Source organism: the organism of the source record quoted next, unplaced genomic scaffold, assembly GCF_019419815.1.
Source record: "Pyrus x bretschneideri cultivar Hongxiangsu unplaced genomic scaffold, Pyrus_bretschneideri_v1 Contig5, whole genome shotgun sequence".
Taxonomy (NCBI): domain Eukaryota; kingdom Viridiplantae; phylum Streptophyta; class Magnoliopsida; order Rosales; family Rosaceae; genus Pyrus; species Pyrus x bretschneideri.
Window position 1 is genome coordinate 8,557,519 of NW_025999787.1, and position 21,538 is coordinate 8,579,056.

The window sequence follows — 21,538 nt, forward strand, 5'->3', positions numbered from 1 at the left end:
AGATTGCGGACCAGAGAGGGTCGGAGGAAGAGGATTGGGGTTGGGACTTGGGGACTACGAAGGCGGGGAGGCGAGCGGAGGAGGAGGCGGAGGGCTGGAGTGTGGATTCGAAGCAGGTTGTGTAGCCAATTGCTCTGAACGGCTCGAATATTCCCATTCTCTCTCTCTAGGGTTTTCTGAAGCTTGTTGAAAGACAATAAATATAAGAGACAGAGAAGAAAATGGAGACGCCAAGCAACGAGGAAAAGGACTTAAACGAGGAAGGAGGGTTTGACGAGGAATGAGGGTTTAGGCCCAGAAACTTGGTGGTGGTGGTGTTTGTGGTTATGGTGGAGGTGAAGCTCCAGCTTTGGAGAGAAGGGAGGGATGAAGTCGGGGGTTGAGGCCTAAAAACTTTTTTTTTTTTTTTGTATTTTTTAATATTAAAGTGGGCCCATATTGACATGTGGCGTTCAGTTATTGTTCACGTGGTCATCAGTTAACAGAAGTTCTAACGGAAAACTTAACGGATGTATGAAACTGTCCCAAAATTAAGACTTGAAGTATGACTCTGGGATGAAAAAAAACTTCATGTACCAACTGTTGAAAACCACGAAACTTCAGGGTAGTAAACAGAGATTAACCCTTTAATTATTTAAGAATAAAAGTTGAAATCTTGGTTCTGCAATTACAAATGGGCCTTATATATAAAGGAAAGATCTTGATCACTTTCATCAAATCCACTAAATTCATCAATTCGGATCATTGAAATTTGATGCAACGGTTCAATTTATTATAACTTTTAAAGAAAGCCTCTGTTAGTAGCCGTTTGATCAAATTTCAAATGTTCAGAATTTGGGTTTGTTGTGTGCATGTGAAGGTAGGGTTCACTCTCACACGTGAGATAAAAATTTAGATGGATTGGTGACGATGGATTTGTGAGATTTTGATTTGGACCCCTGAAGCCTTGAAGCTGAACTGACACTATTTGCTTTCTCATTGGAATGCAACTGGTTTTGTCCACAAATCATCATAGGGTTTTGTTGAATATGGTTTTTTTATGAGAAAATCTTAGAGTACATTAATATTTTGTTAAAATTCTATAATGTACTAGTGTAAGGGATGAACTATTGTATTGAATTGCATGACTGAATTTTGATAGTTTCAATATAGTCGTTCAAATATCAGTGTATAGACATACATTGCTAAAGTTACCGGGTAAATATATCTTGAAGAATTCTATACAATTTAATTTGTGTATATGAGTCGCTTAAAAGCCACAACATATTATACATTGGTGTAAGGTAGAAAGGCAATGTATGCCTATGTATGAATCCAAGAAAAAAGAGGAGAATCGATTTATTTATGGTCTTTTGATTGACCATACCAAGGAGAATAGGTTTGCGTAATTCATTTCTCTTTCTTAAAAATGGTCTTAAAGGGGTTGAGAGCTCTTTCATCTAACAAGCGTAAAAGATGAATTCATGAATTTGCTACTATTAATAATGTTATACTATCTTTAATTTGAGTGAATTCAATGCAACCAACGAGTATGTCACATTACAACTCATACAATAATTACTCGTTGTTGAGATTTCATGAAGTTCAAGTTGGGACCAACTGGCCAAGGTTGTGTGCTGAGGGAGGCAGGCAATGTGGGGTGAGATCATCTCAACTTGGTGTCTAATGTCTATGAGAGCCTATCTTTCTGTGTGCTGTTATGTTAGGCGCCTCAAAGTTGGATTCTTTTGTCTCCCCATTAGACACTGTACCTTTCTATGAGAACATCATTCTTGCAATGCTTACTTTGCTTTATGGAAAATATAGGTACAAGCCTCATGCAACATCAAAATCCAAAGTATCACCTTCATCCTCATGAATTTGGGTTTATGACAAAAACTTTTAGGTGAAATTGTGACCCTCTTTGGCTTCTTCTCTATTGAAGTTCTCGTGAATAGAGTTGTTGTTAACATTCTATGAAAGTCATTAAATCAAAAAAAAAAAAACAAGTAGTTAAGAATGTTTATTTTTGCATGTTGGTGCTCGATCTCTCACACTTATATTTATCAAAACATAAGGAAGAAAGTACCGTACACCCGGAAGAATGCAAAGATGTCACTCTCGGAGAATAATTTTAGTAGATGATCCATGTCCTTTTGTGGCAGCTGCATGGCAAAATTAAAAAAAAAAAAATTCCTATTTACTATAACCGGAAAGGAAACTTGTGATCATTTACTGCTAAAGTTAAAGTTTATTTAAGGTTTCCATGGTTAATTTGTATTAGAAATTTTGAGGCATTTCACAATTGGAATTTGGCTATCATAATGTGAATGACTCAGTTTTTCAACTAGAAAAAGGCTTTGGAATCTTTGCCTTTATTGAAGTGAGGTTTTCTTCTCCATATATATGAAAGCACAAGTTTAGCTTATGCCAAGCCTCTAATGTGAATTTTAAAGTTTATATGATTCATATTGAATATTATTTAGGACACCCTTTTAATTATATTCAATACTCTGCATGAGATTTCAGAATCATATCTTAGAGTATTTTCGTTCTTTATTGAATGTAGATATTCATTGTCACATGCCTCTACGAATAAATCTAAAACCTCAACAATGCGCCAAACAAACCCAAGAATTATGACTCATCGTCAAATGATCAAAGACATCTCCATAAGTAGGATAATTGTCTCAAGTCTAAGGACTAATTGCATTATTGTAACCTTAGAGTTTCTTACTTGACATGTAAGTAAAGACTTCCATATTAGAACTCTCATTTGATCCCTTAAGTGAATTCATTCTCTATTGAACACCTATATACTTGTATTGATATCTTTCACACCAATGACTCGAGACTAGCCATTCTCTCAAGTGGAAGACATAGTATGTAGGGATCTTTAGCGGATTGTCAATTCTCAATTAGTCATACAATAAAAAAACATTCAAGATATGTGTATGTGAGAGAGAGAGAGAGAGAGAGAGAGAGAGAGAGAGGTCTTGTGAACCTAACCTCTTTAGATTGCATTCTCTCTATTTCGTATTCTCTGGACTTTATTGTTTGGAGGTTGACAATATTTCCTACAATCAAAATTTCGCCTTCTCTTTTAGGATTTGGTTTTTTTATTATGACGGTTGCATCATTATGTGGTGGATTAATATACATATTATTAATATTTATAATATGGTTGAACGACAATCTTGATGTGCTGTAAATTTGCAATAACTCACACAAAATAGGTATAGGATTCTTAAGCTGAAACAAACAATAAAGTGGCTGTAGTTTAGTGGTAAGAATTCCACGTTGTGGCCGTGGAGACCTGGGCTCGAATCCCAGCAGCCACATTCTTTTTTTTCATTTTTGACATTTTTTGGTGCCATCCGCTCATAATCTTAATTGGACCTTAGAAAAATGTCTGTACTTATGGGCCTTGAACAGCCCGCTCTATTATCATGAAGAAGCAAACACAGGTAATTAGGATGTTCGGAAATTCTCCCGTGCACATTGTTTTTGACAAATGAACGGTTGAGATTTAGAACTCATTTGAAAAATACTTTTAAATGATTAAAAACGTTTTTAGAAAAAATGAGCGTACGGGTATCATTTCCCCATTCGCAATACTGTGTATTTATCCAAACAAATTAGTGGCCTCAAATTCACCAGTTTTTGGATCAAGCTCTCCAATAAGGACGAAAAAAGAAGAAAGACACCATAACATATGCAAGCTCATTGTCTTATTATTCAAAGTGAAGGACAAAGAGGACTGAAACCAAAAGGAAACATACATAGACGTTCTTCTAACCTTCAAAACATCTCCACAACAACATTAGACAACACACTTAAGAATACTACAACATATGACCACACAAACATCTTTTGGAAACCACTGTGGCCTTTTCTTTCAACTTTACATACAAGCCCCCATTACAATTTTTACATCGAAAAGGCATCGCGAAGCCTCTTAATTCTGTGATTACCACCCTTCTTAAAACTTCAGGGTTCGGGTCCTCCTTCGGGGCATTACTAGCTGCGGATTGCAACCCCCACGGTGCTCGCTTTCATCTGAGGTACATTGTCGATGATCTCTGGAATTCCACTAGTCACCGGTGCACCCTGCTTGTCATAAGCTTGTTGGTGCACTTCAAATATAGCCCTGCCAGATGGGTCAAGATTTTTGGACCATTCGGCATCCCATGCCACAGCTGTGGCCGTGCTGCAGGCTACACTCGGTCCTCCAGGCACCGTGTTCCTGGCCGAGTTCTGCATTACCGGATTGTAAGTATAGTGAGTTAGGTCTCTATGCGAACATCTGGTCTAGAGTGGTATTAAATCTCATGGACGAGAGTTTGTTAGGTTTTTAGAGTTGAAGAAAAAGAACATAAACAATCAAATCGTTCGCTATATTTACCTGTGGGAAGAACCTTTCGAAAATCATTCGGTAGTAGTAGGCCTCCTTTGTACATGGAGTGTTGTGGGGGAAGATGCGTTCAGCATTCATCATCATCTTATCAGTGACCTGAAAGTATAAGTTTAACATCGATCATCAGGCAAGTCAATCTAATAACATCTTCTAGATTACTACCAACAAACGTAAAAGAGAAGCAAAAAACAAATTGGATAGATGTGTACATGGAGAGCAGCATGGGATTTGAGGCCGTCAATCCAACTATAGCCGACCCCGTCGCTGAACTGCTCCTTCTGCCTGTACAGAATGTGCTGCACGCATTGAACATGGTTTGTAAGGTCACAAGTTTGTGTTATGGATGTCAACTTCTCGGCAACACTTAAATGAAAGAAAGAAACAGAAGGGTATACCTTTGGCAAATAAGGTTGCTCCTCATCATCAAACGCCTTTCGGAGGACCCATTTCTCAATTCTTCCTTGGTCCTTCTTGATCTGTAATTTAATCACAAATACATTGAAAAGCCAAGTGATCAGTAACTTTATAAGTTCTGTTATACTGCAAACCGAAGCAATCCCAATATTTATATTCTTATGTCTCACCATTTTAAACTCGGGATCAATATCCATTGCAACTTTGATAAAATCCTTGTCCAAGAATGGGACTCGGGCTTCTAAGCCCCAGGCAGATGTTGATTTGTTTGCCCTGAGGCAATCATACATGTGCAGTGCCTTGATCTGCATGCAACAAAAAGAACAACTCCATGGTTATTTCCTTTCCATTCAAACTCTACGATAACCACCTATTTTCAATGTAAATAAAGAAACAATCCAGTACCTTTCTGCAGGTTTCGCGGTGGAACTCTTCCTTGTTGGGTGCCTTGTGGAAGTACAAGTATCCACCGAAAATTTCATCAGATCCCTCGCCAGAAATCACCATCTTAACCCCCAGGGACTTGATCTTACGCGACATGAGAAACATAGGGGTACTAGCTCGGATGGTGGTAACATCATATGTTTCTATGTGGTATATGACATCTTCGATCGCGTCAATTCCATCCTATCACATCCCAAAAGCAAACAGTTCAAGGTTTTGGCTCCGATAAAGAGAGAAGCAAACTCTTTAGCTTAGACAGGTTTTTTATATTGATACCTGAACTGTAAAATGAAACTCGTGGTGAACGGTTCCCAAATAGTCTGCAACTTCTTTTGCAGCCTTCAGATCGGGTGAGCCCTGCTCAGCATATGAGGGACTTGTTTAGGAATCTATAAGTTCTCATGAGATACATAGTGAATCTTTCTTAAATATTTTAGAATTCTCACCTCAAGTCCAACACAGAAGGAATGGAGCTGTGCGCCCCATTGCTTGGCCGCCTTTGTGCCTGCCAAGTGACGAGCAGTGATAGAGGCGACCAAAGATGAATCCAGACCTCCGGAGAGAAGAACTCCGAAAGGCACATCAGTCATTAGCCTTTTGATCACAGCCTGCATGAATACACTCTACACATAAGCTATAGTTCAAATCAAATTCGGACATCCATGCGAAATAGGAGTAACTCAAGTAACCTATGGAAACAAATTATAATCCATCTGAAATTGCAAGTGATGAATTTTTACAGTTTCAAAGGCGCGCCTCAGAACAAGCGGATCATATGGCGCTGATGGAATGGTCTCCGAGAACCATGTAGGGTTGTACCACCTCTTAAGTGCACCTTCTTTGCTCGAGTACAGATGACCGGGTGGAAAACTCTCAAAGTGTTCGCAGTCATCATTCAACCCTTTCAGTTCCGATGCTATCCAAACCGAGCCTGGATAAAAAAAAAATAAAGCACGTTGATGTCAAAACCGAAGGAATAATTGCAGAGAAAAACAAGCAAGCTAAAACAAGACGTTACCATCAAGACTCCAGCCGATATAGAGGGAAGTGATTCCGATAGCATCGCGAGCAACGATGAAGCTGTTGTCGCGGGTATCCAGCAGCACAAACGAAAACATGCCGTCCAACATATCAACGAAATCCTCCCCATACTCTTCATACTACGCAAACAAATGAAGAACAAAAAAAATTAAACTCTGGTGATGCTAACGAAGAACTGTGTGTCCATCAGCACCCTCAACATCCAATCGCTCTGATCAACCCGATAATTAATAAGAAATCGAAACTTTAAATACACGAAAATGACTTTTATCTCATCCGAAAAATCAATCATAAAGCTCAAAACCATAGAAATATAGTAAGGTGACATACCAGATGGGCAATGACATCACAATCGCTGCCGGTTCGGAACTTGTGATTCGGCAGACGGCTCCTCAGCTCTTCATGGTTGTAAATCTCTCCATTCACCTATGATTTAAAAAATAAAAGATAAAAAATTAAATTAAATTAAAATTTAAAAAAAAAACTCTTCTATCAGCAATCAAAAATTTATCCATTTTTCGAATATTCAACATAATTAAACCCCACAAAAACAAGAATTATATGACGTGGTTTTACCGTGACAACAATTGACTTGTCCTCGTTGTAGAGAGGTTGATCACCAGAAGCAGGGTCAATGATGGCCAGCCTCTGATGAGCCAAGAAACAATCTCCATGCTGGTACAGCCCACTCCAGTCAGGTCCACGATGCTTCAACCTATCAAACAAACAAAAAAAGATAAAATTTAATAAATAATTACATAATTAAACTATGTGATTTCAATTGCCGATCATTTTTTTTTTTTGGTCATGTTTTCAAAAATGGACACAAATTCTAATCATTTTGGACCCCCACAAGCTAATACATGAAAGGTAAAATGAATTTTGGGACCACTCCAAAATCATAAAGAGGGTCGGAATCAAACGTTTGATTTTGACCAAACACTAATTTCTTGCGTAACCAAAACCAATTACCATTTTTATGATCATATTATTGTGATGCTTGTTGAAAAATAAAAGAATGTGCAACAAAAAGGTCGCCATGTTACTTGTTTGTTTTTATAATACAACTAAGCATCAACAGGCCTTGGCTCCGAGTAAAATTCAGATGAATCACGCACCATAATTATCATATGTGAACAATCTAGATGTATGCAAGTGCTAATTAGCTAAATACAAAAATTTAAAGGCATTAGTTCATTTTTAACTTGTTGAATTTGTGGTACAAATAAAAGTCAACATGTCTGTAGCTTCTGGCTTTCATAAGAAGTATATGTTAAATGGAAAACTAATAAAAATGATTTAAAAACTTTGCATTTCAACTCTAAGAACAAAATAAAGAGTAAAATGAATAGTACCAGAATTGATTTTTTAGTGTAAAATATAATTTTTCGTTAAAATAAACAGCACCGGAAGTTTTTCGTTAAAGTTGTATTTAACTTAATTCAACCAATAATTAAGAATTTCAACCTTGAAAACCACCCGAAAAAATAAAGGAAAAAAAAGAAGGGGAATTAGGAAATTGCCTCCGCGAAAGCTCAAGAACTCGGACCCTCTTGGCCTGAGAGTCATCAGAGCAACCAAGAACAGCAAGAATTCCACACATTGTGAGTGATCAACTCCCAAAAAACACACAGAAACAAAAGCTAGGATGTGTTTGGCTTTTGATGCAACCGAGGAAGCAGAAACCAGAAGAAAAAAGGGGAAGGTGGCAGGGGAACTAGGAGGCAACAACACGTCACAAAAAATACCGATATTTCGGGTGTTGTTCTCGCTTGAAGGAGTATGTTCTTCCGCGTCTCAGGCTCCGTATTTATAGGGATCCTCTCGGGTCTGGTGGGTCCCGACCAAACACCTATGCGGCGACGTTTCCATCATTTTTCGGGGTTTTGTTCTGGTGTTTAGTGTTTACCGTCCTCCACTGGCTCGAATTATACACCCCCGGACCCACCGAAGATGTCCTCTCTGCGATCGCCACGTGGTGACACGTGATACGCTCTTTGTCTACTTTTTTAGTTTTTCACGGTGAGGCTTATCCATTTCTGAACTTTGACGTCAGCTTTTTATCTTTTTACGTTTTACCGCCAGTCAACATCATTGTACTGCATTTTTCAACCGTCCACGTGTATATTACTAGGATACTGGACGCATCTACCTTGCTGACGTGCTTTTGTAGGGATTTTAGCATCTTCATCGTGCATTAAGTGTCAGAAAATTTATTTTTTAAGTATCTATTTACTTATGACACTTGGGGTGCGTTTGTTGCACCGGATTAACTCGGACTGGACTAGCCTTAGGGACTAAGTTGGATTGGCTTAGACTAGACTAAGCTGGACTGATTTAGTGAAGCGTTTGGTAAAGTGCCGGACTAAAAAAAAGAATAGTTAACAACTATAACTTTATATCATTAAATACACATTTAATAATATTTTGTTATTAACTCAATAATATTTTATTTTTTATTCAAGCTTTTTCTTTGTGTTTGTGCTTGGGATGCTCTCCTCTATCTGGACTTTCTCCTTGGGAGTTCATTCTTTTCTTCCTCGTTAGTGTCGTCCTCCATCACTCATTTTTTCCTGCAAAACAATATCCTTCAAAGTGATTTTTCCTGCAAAATCGTCCCTAAAGCTACTCTCTCCTCCGTCTCTCCATGTTTCTTTGTACCAAAGCTACTCTCTCCCTTTCTCTATCCATTTCTCGGGGATTTTCTGGGAAAATGTTTTTTTTTTTTGGGAATTACTGGGAATAAGGAAGAATTTTGTATGGGGATTGTTGTTGTTTTTGTTTTGAATTTTTTTTTTTTAAATTTTGGTGTTGAGATTTAGGCAATGGATGGGCTGGGTTTCAAATCTGGGAAAGAGAGAAGCAGATAGATGGGCAAGGGAGAGAGAAGCAGATAAAGCAGATGAAGCAGAGCAAGGGAGAAAAGCGGACGAAGAGAAGCAGATGGAGTGAAGCAGCGAAGTTCTTAGCAATCCGATGCCTTTCGATGGGACTCGCTAAGACCGTCTAGCGACGTCCTTTGTCGAGGCGAGTCCCGGCTAGTACCACTAAATGTTGTCCTGCTGTGTAACAAACACAGTATTACTCTAAGTTTTAATCCAGTCCAATCCAATCCCACTTAGTGAGGGCAAACAAACGCCCCCTTGGTGTTTTGTATTCAAAATCGAGAAACCTCTTTTATTTATTAACATATTGGTTGGCTATGTGAGGAACCACTCAAAAATCAGAGGGCAAAAGTTGTGTAGAATATCCAATGGCTTATCTGTTTGACCCATGCCGTCCATGTCATGCCATGTAGATTATGATTCATGAGCAAAAGGAAAATAAATAAATAATAATAATAATAATATTATTATTATTATGTTGCAACTATCTGTTACAAATTTCAGAAATTTTTGTTGATGGTGCCGCAGATAATCATGTTTTGCATTTTAGTGGGGTTTAATGTATACCGATTCTTCTTTCCTTAATGACTAATTGTTTAACTTATTAACATTTTTACTCTTCTCAAACAAAATTCCACAAATTTTTACTTTTTTGACAAACTATAGATAATTTATGCTGAATATTGTTAAGACAATCCACACTTGCTACAAATTCCATAATTTATTTGACTCATTATGTAAATTGAATTTAATTAATAAAAACTTGTAAATTGAAGTTTAAGGAAAAAACGAGTGTTTAAAAAGTCTCTGCCTAGCGTTGTCTAGGTGGCTGGCCACCGTCAAAATTAATCTCTAAGCATTTAAAAATAAGAAATAACGCCTAAATCTGCTTATGCTTGCCTAGACCCGCCTAAGTCATGAATCTCAAAAAATAGAAATAATTTACAAAAGAGTTGTTGGATACTTGGATGAACAATCATTATATGTTTGTTCCTATGTTTTGAATATGTTATAATACTTTATAATTTATATGTCATTTTACTTTCCAATTTTTGTAGCCTATACAATTATGTATTTTTTTAAGTACGAGTGAACATTTATTTATATGTTAAATTAAAAAAACTTGCCTAGGCTCCCTTCTGTACACCTAGTCACCTACGTGCTAGGCTTCTATCCAACGTCCGACGGGCATCTAACGTCTTTTAAAATCTTAAAAAAAAAAAAAAAAAGTAAATTGACGCTTCTAAACCCTAGTACTTTACCTACACCTTTATATCTTATAGTATATCAAAAGAAAAAAAAAACTAAATTTTTTTCTTTTATTTCCATTGTAAATTTTCTTCTTACTCTTTGTATTGGCATAGAACACAGGGTTCCCCCTATTATGTGACAAATGATCTTCAGGATGGTGTTCAAATCTAGACGTTAATCTGATCTATCTTCATATTAATACTTAATTCCATCATTATTTTATCAATTAAAAGATTCATAGATTACTAGCACGAAACTTAAAGGATTACAAGCGTAATTCTTTGAAAGACAAATTCTAGAATACACCAATTTTGAGATAAATCTCAAAGTTTGTGTTTTGATTTATTGATTGAAAGATTACAATAGGAGGCCGTCAATGACTTAAGTAACCTGATTACAACATCCTGGAGTAAATCAAAGGCCTTCAAAAATTAAATGAAAGCAAAAAGACATTAATCAGACGACAAACAAAATGTTTGATTTTTATTACAAAATTTAAAATGCAGTTTTATAAGCCTAACAATCTTGAATGGCTAAAATCCATCATAGGTCACAACAAAACAGTAGGTTTGAACTGGGACGTCGTGCTCTGTTTGAGAATGTATTGTGCCTCAAAACAGAACTCAGACACCAAACCTGTAGACTCCCCCTGCGTTCTTTTTGTCTTATCAATTTTAAATTCCTTTCTTTTCTGTACTTTTCCTCTCACCCAGTCTAATCCTACATCAAATATGAATCTATTCATTTTAATATTTGCAGACATAATAGCATTCGCTCATATTCTCCAAATTATCTCCTAGAAGGCTCTCGCCAAGTTCTCAAGAACGGGTGTGGAATTTTTTTTTTTAAATTCATCCACTAAAATTCTTAGTATATAAGGTTCTCTTTTCTTTTCTTTCTTTTCTTTTTTTTTTTTCCTTCTAACATCATGAAGATAATTGATAAAGTAGATAAATCGTACTGTAAATTCTTAATATAATCTACCTTTCACGCATAGCTAAGCATACATTATACAATTTTATATAGAATTAATAATTAAGAGTGGCAACAAATATGTGGTGTTGTTACTTTTCGGGACCAAGACTATGACATTAACGTAAAACAGAAAGTTAATGCTTAACCTAATTAAGCTAAGCAGGAAAAGATAATTTACAATCATGTTTACCATCACTGTGTGAGAAGAAGAGAGTGACAAGACAGACAAAAAAAAGTTGATTTCATCGGTGGCAAATTTGTATGTATATGTAATTAGTTCCATGATTAGCAAAGATATCATGAGCAATTAGTGCATGTGGTTCCTACCAATTCATAATGCATGCATGGGGACCTAGGGTTTCCTTCTTCCTCTCTCAGTCAATGTACTCACCATGGCTGGGACTGGAAACTAATCCCCACCTCTTTTTTTTACTGTAAAATATAATTTCTTTGCTCAACCCCAAGAGTACAACAGATAGCAGCATGCCAAAAGGTGTGGCTCAGATAAAACCTCATCCGGATAAACCACATGGGAAATTAACGAATCCCCACTTGAACAATTTCGGCAAATAGCCATTTTTATACCTATTACCAACCAATAATTCGGAGATAATTAACTAGATTTGAGCAAAACTATTTCTGGAGAAATCTATAGATATTTAGACTAATCAACAAAAAAAAATAGATAAAGAATATCTACCACTCTGGGATTTGTTGCAGGGCATTGAAAAGCCGCGAGATAAATCTATGAAAATTAAGATGTAATAATAATACGATGTGCCTTTAATTCAAGTGATATGAGATTAAGAGTGGGTTCTAAAAACCGGAAAATCGAATCGAACACCATATCAAAGCCGGAAAAAAACCAAAGCGAGAAAAACTCGAACCGAATTAGAAAACCAAACTGACCTGAAATCTGTTGGTTCGGTTTCAGTGGTTCGGTGTGGTTTGGCATAAAATAATAGAAAGTTTCGAGCTTTCGGTTTGGATTAAGAAAAGCGCTCTCAAATTTCCACCTTTGTTATTTGATAATAGTAAGTTTGTGGGTGGGTCGGTTCCTGTGAAAGCAAATGGGTTGTGTGAATGTTTGAAGAGGTAGAAAGAAATCGTGGATGCAAATTTATTCCTACTTGTTCTTAGACAAAATTGCATCTATAAAACAATTAACACTTTAGGTTAAGGCCAAGAGTTCTACGCACCCACGATGATTTTTTTTGGGGGGGGGGGCTTTGGCCGAAGAACCTTCGATGCCAAAGTTAGAATTTAGACAGAAATAGTGTTTGGAGAATTTTGAGTATTTAGCAAGAGTGTAGACCTAGGTTTTTAGAGAAAATGGGGTAGTATATATAGGGCATGTGGGGAGAAGGTGGCCGGCCCTTTGTGGTGTTTTTCAGTGTATGTTGTAGTTAATTGGTAGTTTAATTAGCCATTAATAGATTAATTAGGTAATAAATTTATTAATTAGCTAATTAACATAATTTAAAAGGAATGTTTTGGGGGTTACCTGTGGAGAAGATGGAAGAAATAGGTTTTGAATAAATACCTATTTTGGGCACTTTTGACTTGAATGTGGGATGATTGTCCACTGCTCGTGCGTGGGAATTCCGATGCTCCTCAAGTGTAATTTTTTCCTTTCTACCCAAAAATCCATGTGTCGTCTCTTGATGATTTTTTGCTCCACATAAATTACTGGTTGGCTTTTTTTCTAAGGGTCAGTTTGGGATTGCTATGCTTTTTTTTAAATTTGTTTATATTGTGCTTTAATAATAATTATTGTAAAATATAACAGTTTAATGTTTGATAAACTGTATTTTTCAAAGTGTTGTGAGTATGAAAAACAGTGTAAAAGTGTTAGGTAAATTTTAATGTAAGTGATAAAATTGTATGTAATGACAAAAATGAACAGGATAGTGAGGGTGATGGTGGTAGTGGTGGTAACGACTATGGTGGTTCCAATAATAGAATGTGGTGATTGGAGTGCAAAGTTAGCAGTGGTGGTAGCAGAGTCATTGGCGGTGGCAGTGGCAACACTAATATTGGTGATCTCGGCGGTAGTGTAAGATTGTTGGTAGTAGTTGCAGATGGTGGTGACGGTGATGATGATGGTGGTGGTGATGACCACTAAAATGGTAGGCGTATAATGGCAGTGTCAATAGTGGGGTGTGGTGGTTGGGGTGCAAAGGTAACAGTGGCGGTAGGGGAAGGGTGACGATTATGGCAACCTTGATGGCAACAATAGTGGTGGAGGTTGTTGTGGTTTTCATGACACTGATGGTTGTGGCGGTGATTGTGGTGGTGGCAACAATGACTACAATGATGGTGGTAAAGAAGGTAGTGGTGTAAGATTCAAGATTGTAGTGGTACAAGATGGCGAACCGTTTGTTTGCCAAGGGATCAAATGTGTGTAGGATGATATTCTCTTTGTTTTATTAACTTGGTACTGATTTAGACCTTGCGCCTCCATTCTATATATTATACACATCCGTCACACAATTATACAAACCAATCAAATTCGAACTGAAACGGAATCGGAACTGACAAAAAAAAAAAAAAAAAAAACTGAAAATGAATTGAACTAAAATAAAATTGAAGAAAACAAAATCCAAAACGAACCGAACCAAATAGTAATTTTGATTTAGTTTTTGGTTTTGACAAAAAATAAACCGAATGAAACTGAACCTATCCCGACATTACATCAATAAATCCTACATTCAATAATCTCTCCATCTCCAATGTAAGGGTAAAATATGACATAATTTGTTTTCTTGGTGGTAATTGCCCGCCAATGAAAAAATTAAGATATGTTGGAACTTAATCTATTTTATTTTAAGTGCTTTATTAAAGTCATGTTTTCACTCAATTTTTATTGTCCATTTGAACGTATACATTATCCTAAATTCTAATAAATTAGCATCAAAAGAAAGGAAATTTTGATTCCGGTCTCTATTTGACCAAAGTTTTAGACTGAAACTTTATTATTTTTAATACTTTGACTGAATAAAATATGGTCACATTATAGTGAAAAAAAAGTGAATAGATTTTACATTAAAAAAAGTACATTTTATATTAAAAAATGGGTACATTTATATGAAAAAATTGGAACATTTTTACGAAACAAAGTGGTACATTTTTTTATAAAAATTTAGTATATTATAAATAAATTATGGATACAAATAAAAGATTAAAAAAAATTATGAGTACAAATAAAAATTTAAAAATATGGGCACAAAAATAATTAAATATATGGGTTCAAATTAAAATTAGAAAGAAAATTGGTATAAAAAAAATCTTTGCAAATTGAACATGGGGATAAATTAAAAATAGGCGTATATATATGCACAAAATTTAAGCATAAACATAAATATAGTACATATAAAATTTTAGCACTAAATGAATATATTTGAAAATTTAAATATGCTAGCATGTAAATATGTTATAATTAAAATAATGACATAGATAAATATCAAAGGAATAAGTTTTTTTTTTTTTTTTTTTTTTTTTTTTCAAAAGAGGACAACTAGTGGTAAGCCATGCTTATCCACATCTTTCAGACCCAGAGAGCTATGGGGAATTTCACGCTGTCTATGACAAGCAAACTCATCGGCTTGGAGTATCGAACCCGAGATCTCCCACATTGTTTGTTTATTTGGAATCTGCAGTTCGTGCCCTTACTACTAGGCCACTTGTTATGGTAAAAGAAATAAGGTTTCAATCAGCGAATAGAAAAATGAGGGATAGGACCTTAATTTCTCCAAAGAAAAACAAATAGTACATTTTAGGTATCCGTTCACATGTCATGCTTGCATGCATGGGTATATAAGACAGATAACTGATGAGTAAAAACCTATCGCACATATGTAGACGTCGTTTCTTTTGGAAACTTCAATTTTCTATTTCTTTCCCAACAACAAAAATAAAATATATTTCTAAGAGGGTTTATTTGATCCGAATATACGGCTACATGCCTTCCTTCAAATTCAAACTCAAATATATAATGGCATGAACCAAGCCCTCATTGCTTGCGTAGGGGGCATTATGTACCTGTAAGTTCCTCATGTCTAGATTAATACTTGAATCAAGCCCTTCACTAACAAGTGATTATATTAATTGGCTCGAAATTTTGTTATAATATAAACTAATTAAGCGTTGGTCCCTCATTGAATCAGTTTAAGCTTTTACAAGTAATGTTTATAGGTTGTAGACTGTGTAACCTTTAATTTTTCTAAGTTGTTATCTAACAACGTTGTTACAATATTAATGTGAAAGTATTTCTTCTATTAAAGTAGAGACTGTTTATTAGGCTAATTTTATTAAGTGAAATGATAAATCCACACATTTGTACCTTTTACGTACTCATGCATGTTTAATCATGTCCGTCATTTGTTAATTTTTTATTCTGATAGTCAGAATAAATATTGGTGTTTGACAATTGAGAGGCTTAAAAAGGTATAAATATATTAGCTCCCATGGAATAATTAAAAACCTAGATCAGATTCCATGTTCTACAAATATAGTAACTAAACCAAAATGAACTTTTAATACTTTTAAAGGAATCCTAAACATTGAAATCCATATTTTGTGATATATGTATAAATGGAGTTTACACTATGAATGAAATCATTTAAATTTAATATTTTTAGGACACTATTATAGGCACTTCAAAATTCTTATTGTGCATTTCAAATTTTCTATATATAAACTCGATAAATATGTACGCTTGTGAAGTGCATAAAAAGATTTTTTAAGTGCTAGTTTTAGTTTCTATTTTTATGCTTTAGATTATTAGAAGAAAAAGAAAGGCTAAGCCTCATGTGTTAAAATAGTATAGGGCAACTCAGCTTTCGCTAGAGATGATCTGTGGCTTTTGGATAAATGGATAAGCCATGCTTAATCAGCTTTCACTATCTGCTTCAATGCTGGCCTACTAAAGAGTTATATATATTCTGCATATATAAACGGCTCCGGGTGTTTTCATTTCTTCGAATCTCTTTTCACTCACAAACTTTTGGTAACATACGTACGTCCTTCATGCTTATATACAATATAATAAATATAAATATATATTTTTCTCTCGTTGGCAGTTGGAAATTTTCCTAATATACGTTTTGGTTGAAAATGACAGAATATTTCTCAAATTTTATTTTACCATCTTGCTTTTCCTGCTGTCACAGTCATGGCTATAATATAAGCAATCTTAAGTTCACTGGTTAAATAGTTAATTGTTAGGAGAGATAAAAATCGGTGAAGATCAAATCCGTTCCAAAATGCATAACCATATGATTGCTTGCCTAGGTGCATATCACCACGCAATGTTATTGTTACAGCCAAACTATAACAAGTAAAGTTTCATTTCTTATTAATGTACTCTAAAAGTTGAACATACGTCATTCATTCATATTATAATCCGTGAAATACTGCACCATGTAACAACTAATATGGTCATATATTATCCATACATTTCATGTGTTCGTAATTCACAAAAGGGTTGGGATAAGGTTGATAAATGGTGGTTACGCACATGGCGATAATGCATAATGCTCTTTCATGAATCAAAGAATATATAGTTGCATCATATGGTTTGTAATGTACAATTTAAAATGTGTAAACAATAAGTTCGCATGAACTTTGTTGATATCGTATTGGTGATGTTGCTGTTTCATATTATTATTGTTGTTGTTATACTTAGTGGTGTTAATATTATTTAACATCATCATCAATCGTCATTAACATAAACTTAATATATCTATGCTCTATTATATTATATGTACCACATAACGATCACCATGACAACATCGTCATACACCAAATCTAGATCGCTGAACTTTTCTCCAGTTTAATTTAGTGATATTTTTTCTCGGGCAACCATATTTTCTCTGTATTTTAGCGATCTCTTAGGGTTTGCTGTTTTATCCTTTTCTCTGTATTTTTTATTACATAATTGCGTTGTCAAAATTTGCAATCAAATCCCAATTAGATTACACTGGCTAGAGGATCTTTAGTAAAAGAATCAGATAGTGATGGCAAAACAACAAACGTTATTTTCAGAAATTGTAAGCCCCATCATACAACTTGGCCGAACAATTTTATTGCATGCAGGAATGCATTGACACAACAGCATATGGGTCTTAATATCTACTTCTTGTTCATACAACAGGGTCGAACAATTGTACTGCATGCAAAAGCTGTTGGGTTTTGAACTTCCGTATCATGATAAGGATACCTAAAAACGTGGATTAAATCAATTAGAAGTCATGACCATGTCAACAACATGTCTCCTTAATTTGAGGGATGTGGGAGACTAATCTCCTTAATTTGAGGGATGTGGGAGACCAATCTCCTTGAATTAAGGGATTGTGGGAGTATTAAATATTATCCCATTTGGATGTAAAATATAATAGGTACTAACTGATCCCATGATAGCTGGGATCATGTTAGGAATATAGCCTATAAATGTGAACGTCCCTGCTCACCAGAAGAAGTCCACTTGATCACTAGACTATCACTAGTATTGGACATAAGGGCTGTGTGAGTAGAAGACTTTCTGCTAACTTCTTCTGCAGTGTGATCGCACTATTCTTATGGCTTCTGCAGGCATGTATATATATATATATACACTGATTCATTCATTCAAATCATCTTATTGTTTATTGTAATCTTAGCTTGGGACTAAATGCTGACTAAATGCTTATTCTAACAATTGGTATCAGAGCCTTTTTAGTCTCACTGAGATTCAAGTTTTTGTATATATGTATCTATATTTCTTATGGCTTCTGCAGCTTCTGCAGAATAAAGGAGGATCGAGTGTGGATTTGTTTTCTTAGTATAATTGATCGTATGAACTACATCAAAATGGGTTCATATTGAAATGTTAAACTAAGAAATCAGAAGTATGGGAATTCATAGTTCATTTAATCATAACATGCATATTAGATCTTCTAAAGAAGGCAACGTATGAATGGTTCGATTAATGGAATAGGGCATAGTTTTGGTGAATGGTTAACTGTGTTTCGGATTCTTGTCTAAAGACTTGAGTTTTGAAATATTTTTAACAAATAACTAAATGGCTATGCATGGATTAAGTTCTTGCAGTAAATGTTCCTCACCCAAAGGTGTTGTATCTTACTGTGTTTTCCCTACTTCATTGTTTTCATAATGTCTAACTTATGGCTTCTGCAGTGAATCCCACTTCAATGAATTTTTCCTCTATTGAGCCTTTAAGTGGAGGAAATTACAAAAAATGGAGACAGGATGTGGAGATTATTCTTGGACTAATGGACTACGATCTGGCACTGAGGGAAGATGAACCACAAGCACTGGATAACAATAGCACCGTTGAACAAAGGCTGAAATTTGAAAAATGGGAGAAAGCGAATCGCATGGCACTATTGGTGATCAAACGATCCATTAGTGAAGCTGTTAGAGGAGGCATTCCTGCAACTGACAAAGCAAAGGATTTTCTGGAGGCAATTGAGGCAAAATTTAAGGTTTCAGAGAAGGGAGAAATGGGAAACCTCATGACTACCTTGACAACTCTGAAATATCATGGGAAAGGCACTGTCAGAGAACACATTCTGAAGCTAGTGGAGGCTGCTGCGAAGCTCACAGACCTGGAGGTTCCCATTGATGATGCTTTTGTTGTTCATATGGCCCTTAATTCCCTCCCAGATGCATATGAACAACTAAAGACGTCATACAACACACAAAAGGAGAAGTGGAGTCTGAATGATCTCATTTCCATATGTGTTCAAGAAGAAAGCAGGATCAAAAGGGTGTCAAATGAAACAGTGAATTTCATAAAGGCAGAGACTACGAGGAAAACTATCTCGACATCTGGTAAGCCATATAAACCTTTTTCCTATTCTCATGCTGCTGGAAATGATACTCCATCATCCTCCAAGGGATCTCAAGGTTTTAAAGGCAACATTGAAAATATTAAATGTTATTTCTGCAAAGAATTTGGTCACTTGAAGAGGGACTGTGAAAAACGAAAGAAATGGGCACCTAAGAAAGGTAATAAAATTGAAAATGTTTTTGTCTGTGTTAATGTTAATCTTGTTGAAATCCCTAAAAATTCTTGGTGGTTTGACACTGGTTGTTCGGTGCATATTACCAATTCTTTGCAGGGATTCACAAGAAGGGAAATTTCAAGAAATGAGGTCTATGATGTCCACGTTGGGGATGGGAATAAAGTAGCTGTGAAGGCAATAGGCACCCTAAAGCTGTGAAGGCAATAGGCACCCTAAAGCTCAAGTTGTCAAGTGGTTTTGTTTTACAGTTGCTAGATGTTCTTTATGTTCCTAAGTTAACTAGAAGTTTAATTTCTGCTTCAAAGCTTGTAAAAGACGGTTATGTTTTTGTTGGGGATGATGAAAGTGTACGGATTTATAAGAAAAGTAATATGAATCTTTTGCTTGGTAATTGTTTTTTAAACAATGATCTTTGGAGGATGAATTGTCAAGTAATGTTAAATTCAAAATGTTTGACAGTGGAATCAAATTTATCTTTGAAAAGATCTCTGACAAATGAAGGGTCTTCAATGCTTTGGCATAGAAGGCTTGGACATATTAACAAGCAAAGATTAGAAATTCTAGTTAAAGAACAAATGCTTCCAACGTTGGATTTTAATGATATGCAAAATTGTATTGACTGTTGGAAAGGGAAATTAACAAACACAAGGAAAATTGGTTCCACAAGAAGTCTTAACCTCTTAGAAGTCGTCCATTCAGATGTTTGTGGACCTTTCTCCACGCAAACAATCTGCAAAAATGCCTATTTTGTGTCTTTCATTGATGATTTTTCTCGATATGCATATGTATATCTGATATCCGAGAAAAATCAAGTGTTTGATTGTTTTAAAATTTTCAAAAATGAAGTGGAAAGACAACTTGAAAAGAAAATTAAAATCTTGAGATCGGACCGTGGAGGGGAGTATTATGGCAGGTACACAGAGAAAGGTCAACAAAAGGGTCCAATGGCCATGTTCTTGGAAGAAAACGGGATTCAAGCTCAGTATACTACTCCCGGAACACCACAGCAAAATGGTGTAGCCGAGAGAAAGAATAGGACCTTGATCGAAATGGTGAGATGCATGATGAGTAGGACTGATCTTCCTATGTTTCTATGGGGTGAGGCTCTTAAAATGGCAAATTATATATCGAATAGAGTCCCAAGTACATCCGTGCACAAGACTCCATTTCAACTTTGGACTTCAAGAAAACCTAGTTTGAATCACCTTCATGTATGGGGATGTAAGGCAGAAGCAAAAATGTACAATCCAGAGGCAAAGAAACTTGACTCTAAGACTGTAAGCTGCAGTTTTATTGGTTTTCCCGAGAGATCAAAGGGGTACAGGTTTTATGCTCCAACCTTACATACGAGAATATTTGAAACAAATAGTGCAAGGTTTATTGAAGCGGAAGAATCAAATGGAGATAAGGCTCGTGATTTTATTTTTGAAGAAGAAGAAGAGGCTGTGACAACAATTTCCCCAATGTCATCAACCAAAATTGATTTTGCAACTCTTGACACGCAAAACCAAGTCCATGAAGATTTTTATCAAAGTGATTTTGGTGGGGCTACTGGTTTCCAGCATGCATCAAGCAGCAGCAATACGCAAGTCTGCAACATGCAAAATAATGGAGTTGAAAATCATGGTACAACTACCATGCAATCAGTAATGGTTCCTGCAACAAGGAGGCAGCCTCAACGTACAAGAAAGTCTCCAATTTCAGGAGATTTTCTTGTTTATGTGGGAGAAGCTGAGAAACTAGAGAAGACTGTCGATGACTCACTTGATTTTCAGCAAGCAAATGGAGATAGAACTGAACATGAGGAAGGCATAGAGATTGATCCAGTCACCTTCAAGCAAGCGATGACAAGTGAAAAGGCTGAGCAGTGGAAGATAGCCATGCAAGAAGAAATGGACTCCATGTATTCGAATGGAGTGTGGGTCTTGACAGAAGCAAATGAGTCCATAAAACCCATTGGATGCAAATGGGTATACAAAACAAAGAAAGACTTAAAAGGAAAGGTTCAGAAGCATAAAGCAAGACTAGTTGCAAAGGGGTATACTCAAAGGGAAGGATTGGATTACTCTGAGACATTCTCACCTGTTTCTTCAAAGGATTCTCTC

At 35.8% G+C, this 21,538-nt stretch overlaps 1 protein-coding gene and 1 non-coding gene across 3 annotated transcripts; one reads left to right on the forward strand and one right to left on the reverse strand.

The window, feature by feature from the left end:
• The first annotated feature begins 3,248 nt into the window (after nucleotides 1–3,248).
• TRNAH-GUG lies at nucleotides 3,249–3,320 on the forward strand. Its single transcript has one exon. It is a non-coding gene; the product is annotated as a tRNA-His (tRNA).
• Nucleotides 3,321–3,693: 373 nt separating this feature from the next.
• Nucleotides 3,694–8,017, reverse strand: LOC103945091 (asparagine synthetase [glutamine-hydrolyzing]). Of its 2 annotated transcripts, XR_007252676.1 has the most exons (14): nucleotides 7,819–8,017; nucleotides 6,872–7,010; nucleotides 6,626–6,721; nucleotides 6,273–6,414; nucleotides 5,995–6,185; nucleotides 5,701–5,862; nucleotides 5,531–5,611; nucleotides 5,216–5,437; nucleotides 4,981–5,115; nucleotides 4,792–4,872; nucleotides 4,606–4,692; nucleotides 4,385–4,492; nucleotides 3,936–4,236; nucleotides 3,694–3,896 (listed from the first exon to the last, which is right to left on the reverse strand). XR_007252676.1 is itself a non-coding variant. In XM_009355616.3 (13 exons), the coding sequence occupies exons 1-13, from the start codon at nucleotides 7,896–7,898 to the stop codon at nucleotides 4,000–4,002; spliced, it is 1,761 nt and encodes a 586-aa protein (XP_009353891.2). In that variant the 5' UTR covers nucleotides 7,899–8,017; the 3' UTR covers nucleotides 3,694–3,999. The 2 variants fall into 2 exon arrangements, 1 of the variants encoding a protein (XP_009353891.2); XM_009355616.3 differs by having other exon boundaries at nucleotides 3,694–4,236.
• Nucleotides 8,018–21,538: the final 13,521 nt, after the last annotated feature.